We start from the raw sequence: 12757 nt of genomic DNA on the forward strand, positions 1-12757 counted from the left end.
CGAAAATAGTTAATACACTTAATAATTTATTTACAGACAACAAATGTAGGAAGTGCTGCTGATAAAGAAAATCTGGTAACAAAGATGCGGGGATCGGTTTTACACACTCGAGTTATCGTTTTGATAATATTACTATGAAATTGAAGTGTTTCGAATTACGTTTTCATTATTTAACCGTAGTGTAGTTTTTTTTTCCCATTAATATATACTTGCATATAATATACGGTTACTATATCATCATCTATCGACACGGAACGATGTCCGACCGTGAAATTAAAATCGCCAGCTAACAATTCCCACACAACTGCAGTGACAATGATGATCTAAATGGGAAAAACGAAAATGATAAATAAAGAAACAAACAACAAATGCCATGGTGTTGTGCAACACAAGTCACGATTATCGTTCCCATCCTGCGTGGGGAGTAGTACAGTATTGTAGTATACGTTATGAAAAATAATGGTAAGTCCCAATTATAAGGGAGGACCGATGGACCGGTCTCGTTCAATGTACCTACGACCAAAACGGTATCGGCCGTCACGCTCATAACGCATTTCGCATAGACTATTATTATTATTATTACCTATTATTATTATTATTATTATTATTATTATTATTAGTATGGGTACGCACATGGATATATTACGTGTTTTACGGCCATAAACATTGGCGGCTTATAGATCGTGTAGTGTACAGCTCACACTCGTATATTATTATACAACGACGACGACGTCGGCAGCATCCACATGGCAACACGTCTAACCTTGTCGGCCCGGTCGACGATGTCCTGAACGACAAAGAAGTAGGAGCTGTTTTCGTGTACTGTGGAGTGCACAATATGGCCATAAACCTGTGTGTGTGTGCGTGTGTGCGTGTGCCTGTGTGTGTGTGTGTGCCGGTGTCGTGTGGGTGCTACGGAATATTTTCGACGAATTGAATTCGCCACGGAGGCGCTACGACCGGCTTTGGAGACATCGGAATTAATGATAATTATTGTTGTTGTCGTATATAATAAGTGCTGTAACAACCCGAGACAGAGACATGTTATGCGGCCGAGTGTGCTACCGAGAAACGTGGTTCGAGTAACGTTCATATCCTGCCGATCATGTTGTTGTAACGGTTTGAAATATTATCTGCCATCAATCATAATAATATGAGATCCACTTAAAGAAAATGTATTAAACCCATAGGAACTATAATATTGTATTACTATTTGCCAAGTACAATTAATAAAAGCATATACGCTGTTCAAATTGTTGTTTTTATTTTCAAATACATTTTTTTATATAATATTATCATAATATTTGGGATGATCAATTTTAGGAATGAGGATAGGTACTCAAATTAAGTAAATGAGGAGCTCTTTACAAATTATTAAATTCAATTCTGATTATTTTTTTGTTTTTTATTTCAGATTATTTTAAAAACAACTACTGAAAAAAGTCTACAAGAAGTTGATGATTGGGACATTTTTTTCTTATAGGCATAGGTAATGTCTTTGAGCATAATAAAATACATTATAATTTTAAAGACAATACATTTATCGCTTCCCTCAGAAACAAAAATTTAAAAGGAAGATTTGGTAAGTTGCCTAAAGAACTGATTATTCACAAACTAAAAAATAGTAAAGAACGTAAATGAAAAATCGTAAATAGTTTAATTGTAATTCAGAAAAAAGAATATCAATAAGATTATTCATTTCATAATTTGAGTAATTTAATAAAACACTATTTTTCTTAACACACGAGAGACATGAGTGATGTTGCCTCTGTACTATGTTCAGCTTCCTTAACGTGTATATGGGTACATGCACATAGACACACAAATAAGTAATCAATTAAAAGATTTAATTTAATAAATAGCTTATATTTTATATCATATACACTTTGCTTCGCTTCTCGTGTATTGTTCTTTTTTTATCAGCTATAAAATCAATATGAGTTCGGACAAACTATCAAAATCAGCTATGAGAGAGTCACAGCAGCTCCCGTCTATTGTTATCAAACGTTCGTCAGTTAATTAAAAATCTGCTTCAGAAAATCGAGTGGTTTAATAATAAACAAAATTTTAATTTAAATTTAAACGGCTACCCCGAAGTTTATAGTAGATACCTAATACAATATGTAATTTAAAAAAAAAATAATCTATTTCGCGAAATAAATCCATATTCTCTACTTCTAGCAGTTTACGTGTCGCCCACTGCAGTAGGCGTGTAACAATTTGTTTAGAAACAAACCCAAGGCACTTAGACATATTATAACATTAGCATTGCTAATAATAATATTATAATATGTTATGAAACGACACAGTGACCGAAAAAAACAATAGAAAGACCACCCGCCGTATCCGTCAGGTTTATGCGTCACATTGGCTACTTATACTTTCCATATTGACGCACAGCTATGTGGAATGTGTTGCAATCCGTTCCGTCCCGAAGGGAAATAAAATCGAAAACGCATTGTTTCTAACTAAAGCCCGCCGAGACGAGTAAGCAAAATCACAGACGTTATTAACGATTGTCCGACGTGGAAGGAAACACACATAAAAATCACCCGGACAGCAGACGTGTATACACCCTATCCCACGCATCTCTCTTGAACGGTTGCCAAGTTTTATAAATTATAAGACTGGTATTTTTCAAAGTGCACACATATTATACGGTCAAAATCACGCGACAGGTGTGACACGATGATAGGTCGTTTTGAAAATCACGTTTAACCAGCATGGAAAAAAAAAATAACGATACTTAGGAGCAGATTTCCAGGTAGTATTATATACATTAGATTAAAGTGGATATTGGAGAAGCCATTAGTTTCGTCGTCTACGATATTGATTTTCTTTAAAATACTTTGACAAAACTTGGAAAACATTATATATTGTTATAAATTGTACACTTCTATCAGAAAATGACCGCTCGCGTCTAAACCAGCTTCGAATATATATATATTATAAAGATTTTTTTTTTAAACAACGGAACCGAACATCAATTTATCAACATTAAATCTATCCGATTTCATAACAAACGTTTGCCAAAAGCCCAATGGCAATGAAATCTCATCAGTTTTGTACATTTATTTTTTTTTAATCCGTATACAATCACGGCAACTTCTTCGATCGTTTAATACGGTATAATAACTATATAAAACGCGTTATATTCACCAGAAAGTGTTTTTAAGTTTTTTCATTATGTAACTTGTATTTCTAGACAGCGGAATCGTAATTTTGAGAAAAGACGGATTATTATTAAAGCTGTCATCCTGCTGTCTGACACGTTTTTTCAACTAATTGATAAATTATATTACATAATACAGGATACTGGTGAATGTATCGCTAAAAAAATGTTTAAAAATGATTCATCCCAACTATCCGGGGTGTGTCAGAAAGTTGTCCCGTATAATATGTGAAATACCTATGTATTACTCGTGTTTGAATGGCAAGTAAAACACGCATACTTTTTTTAGGCCAGAGATAGTGTGTCCCATATCTCTTTTTATACCCTTGACCGAATGGTTTGATAGGGTTTAAATTAAAACGTAATAACAATCTATTATACATTAGAACTACATAGTATTAATAATTTACCCTATTAGATTTAAACTAAGGTAGGTACACTCTAATTTGGCCACGACAAATTAATAGCTAATTCTATATAATAAAACGTAATTTAAATAACGTACACTCGCGGAGATAATTTTAATGATAGCTGATGTACAATATAATCATATTATAACATCATCGTTTTAATATAAACATAATAATATTTAAGTATAAACAAAATTATTTTCTTATCGATTATTATAATATTATAGGTATACGATATTACTATGAGTTAATGATGTTCTCTTTTCATTTGGGTTAAACGAGAAACATATATTATAATGCATCACTATTTAATCTATTTTCAGGTAAAATACCAATAAATTTTAACATTGAAGTATTATGTCAATACATTCCATAATAGATGTAAAATTAAAATTATATTAAGGAATTCAGAATATTAAATATACCGTTGCATGCGTTGTATGACGTACCCAAAGTTTAAATTACAGAATAACTTTTAATTGGATACACGATGCAGATTTTTCATTTTTAAAAACTCAATAAATATTTTATCATTCGAATTATACAATAATATACTAATTATAATAACTCATACACATCATAATGAAAATCCCCATAGGTTTTGCTAATTCGCAAAAGTCTCAATTTTTGTGACATAAATTTTATTTTTTTTTATATATTTTTAATAGTTTACTATTATATCAATAGAAAAGTAGCTTTACTAAACTTTATTCTTTCAAACCTCATTTTATGACTTTATAAATGTGTACTTATTTATATTCAAATCCAACTTACGCTATATTTATCATCAGTGCTTATTATGATATAATGTTGTAGGTACTATTGATACTTTGTTTTATTTAATATTCGTAGAAATCTATTAAAAAATATGCATACAAAATTCAAAAAAATTATAAGCTTTTGGATTCAGAAATTGGTAAAAATTAAATCTATTATCCACACAGAACATCTACAACTATGAAGAGTGATATTTAACTTTCGGCAAAATATAAATACAATTTGTGCGTGGTAACTAGCAGAACTATCATTTATGCAACGTTTATAAATAATGATTTTTGTATACTTTATCGTGCATACAAAAATAAATAATAATTTCCTTGTAAAATTAATAAACAACGTGTCATCAAAATTATCGTCGTCCCGTTAATCGTAAATATTTTGACACCGACGCGTCAAAATCACTCACGCAGGACGGGAAAACTGGAATATTTGCAACCTCCTACACATAATGATCAATAACACGTTAATTCCATAAAATTTCAGACTTGCGTTAAAAATTACAATTTTCAAACCACCTATCTCTACGCCTACGCCTCTCATCCCTTATAAGCTTGTCGGACTTCCCACGAGCCATGTTACGAGAATCGTTAGTCAACCATTATTAATATGTCTTAGGTCTCTAACGTCTCTAACGTTTTTATAATTTAATGAGCGCACGGACGAAAGGTCCACGTGATATAAACGAACACCTGCAGATTCACGGCAGTGATTATTACTCATTATTGAGTTTCTGTTTTTGCAGTGTTCACACATATAACAACATATAATATAATATTATGTCGTAGGTACAAACATATCATTATCAGGCTGAATCAATATTTGACGATGCAGCTATACCGTTTTTAATAATATCGGCTATATAAAGAGCCGCCCAACAGTGCGTTATCGATTGGCATTTGATGCGGTATAAGTTTAACCTACGCATCGTGTCTAGTATCTATATATTATTATATAGGTACTAACGCAACTATTCAGCCCAATGGTCTTTAAATAATCAATAAATAATAAGATGATTTGTTTACTATTCAGTCAACGGGGAGTTGAAAGAACGACGTTTTCAATAAATTGGTTTTGAACGTTGTAGTTTATTTATTTCCTATCCAGGAGAGACGCTATCCGAAAAATATTACAGAACATGCTATTACGTAAATTATTATTACAACGAAACGTGTCAAAAGCGTATATTGACAAATTATTTATATTTTGCTCGGTAAAAATTGATTAAACTGAAGACATCAAAACGTAAACCAAAACGTTACAACCCGACCGTAATGTTTTGGATTAAAACTCTAATAGAGATTCCCGAAAATATTGATTAAAACGAATTAGTTTTGCACTTTTAAAAAACATTACACGCCACATAGGTATCGATTCTTGCCATACATATATCATGTTATAAAAATAAATTATGTTGTCGTGGCTTAAGGTATTAATCTTGAATGTGTGTTATGGCACAATGTCAAATGTTATACCTATACAAACTGCAGACAGATAAATCTAACTTCCAAGATTTATCTGATTCACGATTAATAAACTTTGTCATTATTAGCATGTCGGTGGTATAGGTATAATATCCAATACACACGAACGAACAATTCGACGAATTATCATTATAAAAAATATGTTATATGCAAATAACACGTGACCCGAGGTTACTGAGTGTAGTCTAAAAATAACGGTGTCATGCAATATTTAGCTGTAGGGTACCTACGTGACAATTAATGGTGTTATTATAATAGGTACTCTACAAAGTCCATATCATAATAAATAAACATAACTTAATTTGATCACAAACAACTTTGAACTTAGAGATTTAAACAATGTTTTTTACATAGATGGGAATTATTATCGAGACTGTAGAATATTGTAATCAAATTTTTATACAATCAATCAGTTTGATAAATACTAAATAATTATGTTTCAATGCAAATTAACAAAAACGAATTTAGAAAAAAAAAATCGTATATAATACAACATAAGAAGAGATTTTAAATCGAGTTGTGAAATATTAAGACAAATATTGTGGTAATAGTATAAAACTAGACACCAAACAAGAATATAATATATATTATGTATGTATTTTATTAATGATTGTAATTCAATTTTAATTAAAATTACCTAAATACATTTTTAACGCACTTACTATTTTAACGGTAACAATATTACACTCATTAAATAATTAAGGTATACCTATATTTAAAAATAATTGATTTCATTTTTATTTGACACTGCAGTGTATGAGCTGCAATATTTAAAACTTTTAAAATTAAATTCAAGAATACTTTATATTCAACAAAATAGTTACTTTTTATAATCAATTAAAGTATTCTGAAATTAAAATTGTATAATAACATAATATTACGTAATTGGATTTTCAATTTATTGGAATACAAACAATTTCAGATGCATAAATAATGTTTATATTTCCGAAGTTTTTGATACAATCCATTATTATTTAACATTTTATTACAGTATATGATTTAATGATTAGGAAAATAGTGACCAAACCAGTTAATAAAAAATGCCATTATGATTTCGTAGTTTTAATTTATTATAACCCGTAGTTTTAAAAACTAGGAATTTGTTTGCAGTTTTTAATAATGTATAGAATAAATTATTATGCAGAGTCAGAAATTATAAGTTTGAAAATCTGTTTGAGAGAAGCTATTTTAATATTCATATGAATTTAATGAATAAAGTAATTGATAATTTAAACTAAATTTCAATACTTGGTATTAACTAATAGATTGAATGTATGCCAATTGCATGTAATAAATTGTGTGCATTGTGTATGACAATGGACTAAATTACAAATTAGGTAAACAGTAAAATAAATATTCTTAGTTTAACGATTCAAGCTAAACCCTAGAAACAATTATTTATATTATTTTGACATTTTTTTCAAAAAAAAACATTGAAAATGTATAAATATCAAATTCGAGTAACGGTAACTTGTAATGCATATTTAGATAAGTGGATATTAAAACAATAAAAACACTTATTGAGCAATTTATGTATATCATCATTAAAATTATAAGGAAAGATAGTGTAAGAAGGTTACCTAGATGTCACACCTTGATTACGACCTAGATCAATGTTACATTCGTTCGCATCTTCAATTACGACTCAATAATTTATTACCACCATGTCATTATTGAATACATTATAAACGTCGGTGATAGACAATAATATTATTCTTTATAAGCTGATAGGTCTTGGGTCTCGACATCCGTGTTAATTTATAAACGAGTTTTAGAAAAAAAATGTAATCCTCAGTTTTTTGTGAAAAATAATGAATACATTAGAGTCTAATTTAAATATATTCTTTAATAAATATAGGTAGTGCCTATTACATATTTACATCATTATCTATTGAAGAATTTTTACTTAGATAAACGCTGGATTATGATGTTAAAACCTGTAATAATATCTATCATAAATTAAATCATAGTCATTTTTAATCATTTATACTCCCTACATACTAGTACTTACTGGTTACTAAAGATACTAACATAAATTATAATAATCATTTAGTACCTATATTTAAAATTTAATTTAATTTAATTAATGTATTTTTTATCATTTTTTACATTTATCATTTAAAAAAAATTATAATGCAAGTTGGATTAACAGAACTAGGATGACCATACCAGATTTTAGACAATATTAGTTGGCAGGTAAATAATAACCCATGCTTGAATATTCGTGTCGTTTTTTTTTCTAAAATGTATTTATTGGTTTAATATAAATATTGTACATTTTAAGTAATAGAGTATCCAACGAAAGTACAAAAAACGATAAATTAATTAAATAAATACGTAATTACGTATAGTTAATTAAAATATATATTATACGAATTACATGATAAAAATGAATCGAATTAATTATCCATGACTAATAAAATATAAAATACAAGGGATGAATAAAAATTAATAGGTATTCTAATAAATTAATATTTAAAAAAAGTAAATTTCACAATATTTAAAGTATACCTTCGTTATTTCTTGACTTTCCTTATGTGTGAAACAATGCGTTTAAGACCATTGAAACTCTATTCACTTTTTTTCCAATCAATTTTTGCGTTTATTTTAGTTTTTCCTCGCTGTACACAGTATTACGTTAACATATCGAATTATCAGCAAATTTCAACGAAAAAAAGCTGGTCAAACGCGGTTGTAGAACGTTTTTGCACTGACCACGGGTTTATTTGACCACAGTGTTATAGTTATCAATTTACATATGGCGGAAACACATATCTTAAATTACATGACTAAAATGAACAACAACTTTATCTCAGCGATTGTCTATAGTCTATTTGTGTAAATTCTAAAATACCTAAATTATGTTACCATATATGTATTATAAAACTGACATTAGTCATACGTGAATTCAAAATAATTATAAAAATAATACATATCTACTATTTTGTTTTATTCTATTTTTTATCAAATATAATTTGTTACACTTGAACTTATTTTTATTAACTGACTATATCCAAAATAACAAAACGATTTTGATGTTAAAAATATGTTACCGATGTTGTTTATTTTTATTTTTAATGTATATAATATGTGTGTAATGCCGTCGAAATTATTGATGAGCTATAAGTTATAACTAATTTGAGTTTGGGGAGTCGTTGTTCGAAGTCAATCATTTTTTTTTATATCTTTCATGAATATTTAATTAAGTTAGTAATTAATCTAGGTATTTCGTCATTGTAGAATATTATCCTCCTTATACTTTAAAATATTTCAAAATAGTAGCCTGTTCAATATTTTAACAGATTAGTGCAGGTACCATTACGATGATAATTGTTATACAATTTAAAATGTATTAAAACAGCAGTATTATTATAAATATGGTATAGATTTTATTCTTCCAAACATAATTTAATATTGATTGAAGATCATATTTTTATTTTTTGACATGTAATATTTATAGGTAGGTACTTATGCAAAAATTTCAGGTGGTGATTTTAAATCTATAAAAACCCAATTTTAAATACGCCAAAATAAAGTAATATTAATGGTTTTTAATTTAACGCTTGTGATTTAATAATTAATACCATTTTAATACTTTTCTTATATATTTTAAGAAAATTACTTTTTAGTTAAATAATATTATCTGTTAAATAGGTACCTAATATTATAATATGCATGTTTATCATTTATTATAACTTGCATTTTATGCATGCATTATTTTAAGAAGCTATAGTTGTATACAACTTCAAGTTCCTATTATTGTTCTAAAAAAAAGTCTTTTCGTTATAATGTGTTTTTTTTTAATTTTTGAACGATAAATCTTCCAATCGGGTATAATATGATATAATGTTTCACGGCAATAATAATATACATATAAGTACTCACGTTTGTATGCGGTCTCGGAAACATTTTGCCGTCCCGTTGCGGGCGCATGGCGTCCGGATGCTCGTATGGGTTATCCTACTGGAACCCGAACGACCGGAGCTATGTTGCGTTCGCGTGCGTGAATGTGTATATTTTTATTGTAAATGTTATGTGCGAGACGACGCGGCAGACGAGAGTGAACGTGTACCTCAGTGTGTGTGTGTGGGTATGTGCGATAACAATCGCGGGTGCGTTGTTTGCGGACTGGTTTGTTCCGGCGTAAAGAGTACGAACCGTTGGTGTTTCGGTCTTATATATAGCGAAAGCCGGACCGGTCTGCACCGGGAGACTTTAACGCCGCCGCCGCAGCCAAAAAGAAGATGACGGCGGCGGCGGCGGTGGTAGGTACGAGCGAAACGAAAAAAAAATCATAAGATAAAAACCGTATTACGTATATGAGCCCGGGGTCCAGCGGTCAAGGTCCCGAGGATGCCGCGTTTGACCCCGGACACGGATTATTTTTTTTTCCACACGATCGGTGGAAACTGGAAATCCCATATGCAGTCAAATGCGATTATTATAATATATTTTATACGCTCGCGCGTGTGCCGTGCAACACATTTTATGCATACAGATATAATATACCAATAGTTGGACCTACCTACATTGCATTTTCTGTATATTATTATATGACATAATAACACAACATATATAAAAATACGTATGCATATCATTTGCTCCAAAATTATTAGGACAATAGCATGCTAAGAATATTGTACAGAAATATCAATAGTTTAATATTTTATACATATCATAATATTCAAATTCGTCAATCATGCGTAATACATAATCTTAAAAATCTATGGTTTTGTTCATTAAATAATAAATGCATCAAAACGTTTCCATTATTTTGTGAAATGAATTTTCACTATTGGTTCGATTGTACGATATAGATAACTCGATAACGTTATGACACAACAACTCTGATCGCCTATCGCAACCATGATAATATATACATTAATACTGTCGATTCAGATTATAAACGTCCATGGTTCTAAATTTAATATCTGGGATGAAGTACGATCCGGTGCAGTGATTTTGGTGCTTGCGTTTGGTAGACTTATTTTTTTCTTATCTCGTTTTAATGCTCACGTCTTCATATTGAATATACGGATCATATTGTGTCTGCACTCACATAGTCATCATATTCAGTTACCAGTTGTGGTGCAAAATATGCAATCGCTATTATTATACCTAGTACATTTTTTATATAATGTATACATTATATACTTATACACAATATTATATGCAATTATATAAATCGTCTGCAACAATTTATTGAACTCACCGCTGAACTATGCGTTTATGTGTGCCAAAAAACATCTTACAAATGTTTTCTCCCATAAAAATGATTACTAACAGTATAGTGTTGCGGTGGTATAAAGACGTGGACAGAATAATATGACTTTGTGTTTATAGGCATTTCTAGGTAGGTGCTCGTCTGTGCGTAGTAAGCGTTCAGATGTATTTACATACCTTACTATATTAGGGGTATGTTATGGATCATGGATCAGACTATAGGAGAGCAATTAATAGTTATTATCATAATTAATCGTCTCGTTTGAATAACGTTTTTGAACGTGGTTAAATTAATTATTTATGTATTCATAAAACTGTAAGCGTTAGTGTAAATCTAAGAATAATATTAATTTTTACGTGAATGCGTTATGTTTAGCTGTTACAATAATGAAACAAAGAAATTGAATTTCAAATATTTTAACGAAAAATCACGAGTTCTATTACGTCATATTAAATATAAAAATAAAGAACACCATAATATTCCTATAGTATATAAATTAATTGATTTCACTAACATTTAAATCTTCAATACTCTCAAAAAAATATTTAATGAGCACGATTTTCCAGATATTTTGAATATGGAGTTATAAATTAAAATAATATTACCATAAGAGTTAACAGCTTGTATTAACATTTCACGTTTTCTTGTACAAATAGTGAAAAATGTTTTCAAAAATCTCAACAGAATATTGGTTAACTACCTATCCAAATATTTTTAAAAATGTAATCACAGCTTATAATATTTAACTTAAGATCGTTTAATATTTTAAGAAAATACTAAAGAGTATATGAAAATATATCTTATTATGAACAGAGTGATTCACAAAGTCGCTCACCGCAATTTTTTATCCGAAAGGTATAGTTATTTAAAATTTAACTTTCAGAAATGTTAAATATATATTTAAAGTCCGAATTTTAAAATTCTTGAGATTTATAAGTACCACTCAACGAGTGTCTTTTGGGGTAGGGAGACACTATTCCCAAACGGTTTTTCACATTTTTTTTTCCCCAAAAGTTCTTTTTCATAATATCAAATCTATCATTATACGATCTTACCAAATATAAGAAATTATTTATTGTTAATTTTAAAATGTATAAGCATGTATTATAAAAAAAGTAGTTAAAATTATTAAATTATTAATTATTATACAAATAATTAACAAATTGTTAATTTTAAAATGTACAAGTATAGTAAAAAAATAGTATAAATAAATAAAACTGTATTAAAATTTTAAATTATGACCAATGGCCGTGAGATATGCAATAATATCATTGTTATTAACAAATTCGTCATACTTTGAAACAATAATATGTATTCGTTCCTCTACTTTTAGTCGTACCATATTACGACCATTCCTTATTTTTTGTCCCAGATTTAGTTGTCGTAACATGCACTCAGTGTCGGTTTTTTTTTGGGGGGAAATATTAAATTTGTAAAAATATATATTGGGATAATATATTTTTGGTAAATATTGAAATTGAAGAAATTAGATTGGGAATATTAGATTTGGAAATGTTTAAGTTGGGAAAAATGTATTAGAAAAAATTGATTGGGAAAAACGAAAAACGGATTGGGAAAACTGTACTACAACCGAACAGTTTTTGAGTTATTCGACTTTGTGTATTAAGGATAATGGGTTTGAAAGATATGGAGTCTATGGTGATTTGAAAATAGTAGTGATTAATATTAA

General features: G+C 29.2%; 1 protein-coding gene across 5 annotated transcripts in view; it reads right to left on the reverse strand.

The window, feature by feature from the left end:
- Window positions 1-10013, reverse strand: part of LOC111037846 (collagen alpha-1(III) chain-like) — a 33737-nt gene extending 23724 nt beyond the window's left edge. For all 5 annotated transcript variants that reach the window (XM_022320643.1, XM_022320644.1, XM_022320646.1 and 2 more), the window contains exon 1: window positions 9729-10013. In XM_022320643.1, coding sequence (XP_022176335.1) covers window positions 9729-9776 — 48 coding nt within the window. In that variant the 5' untranslated portion in view covers window positions 9777-10013. The remainder of the gene's footprint in view (window positions 1-9728) is intronic.
- Between the last annotated feature and the right edge of the window lie 2744 nt (window positions 10014-12757).

This window comes from Myzus persicae, unplaced genomic scaffold (assembly GCF_001856785.1).
Source record: "Myzus persicae strain clone G006 unplaced genomic scaffold, MPER_G0061.0, whole genome shotgun sequence".
Classification (NCBI taxonomy): Eukaryota; Metazoa; Arthropoda; class Insecta; order Hemiptera; family Aphididae; genus Myzus; species Myzus persicae.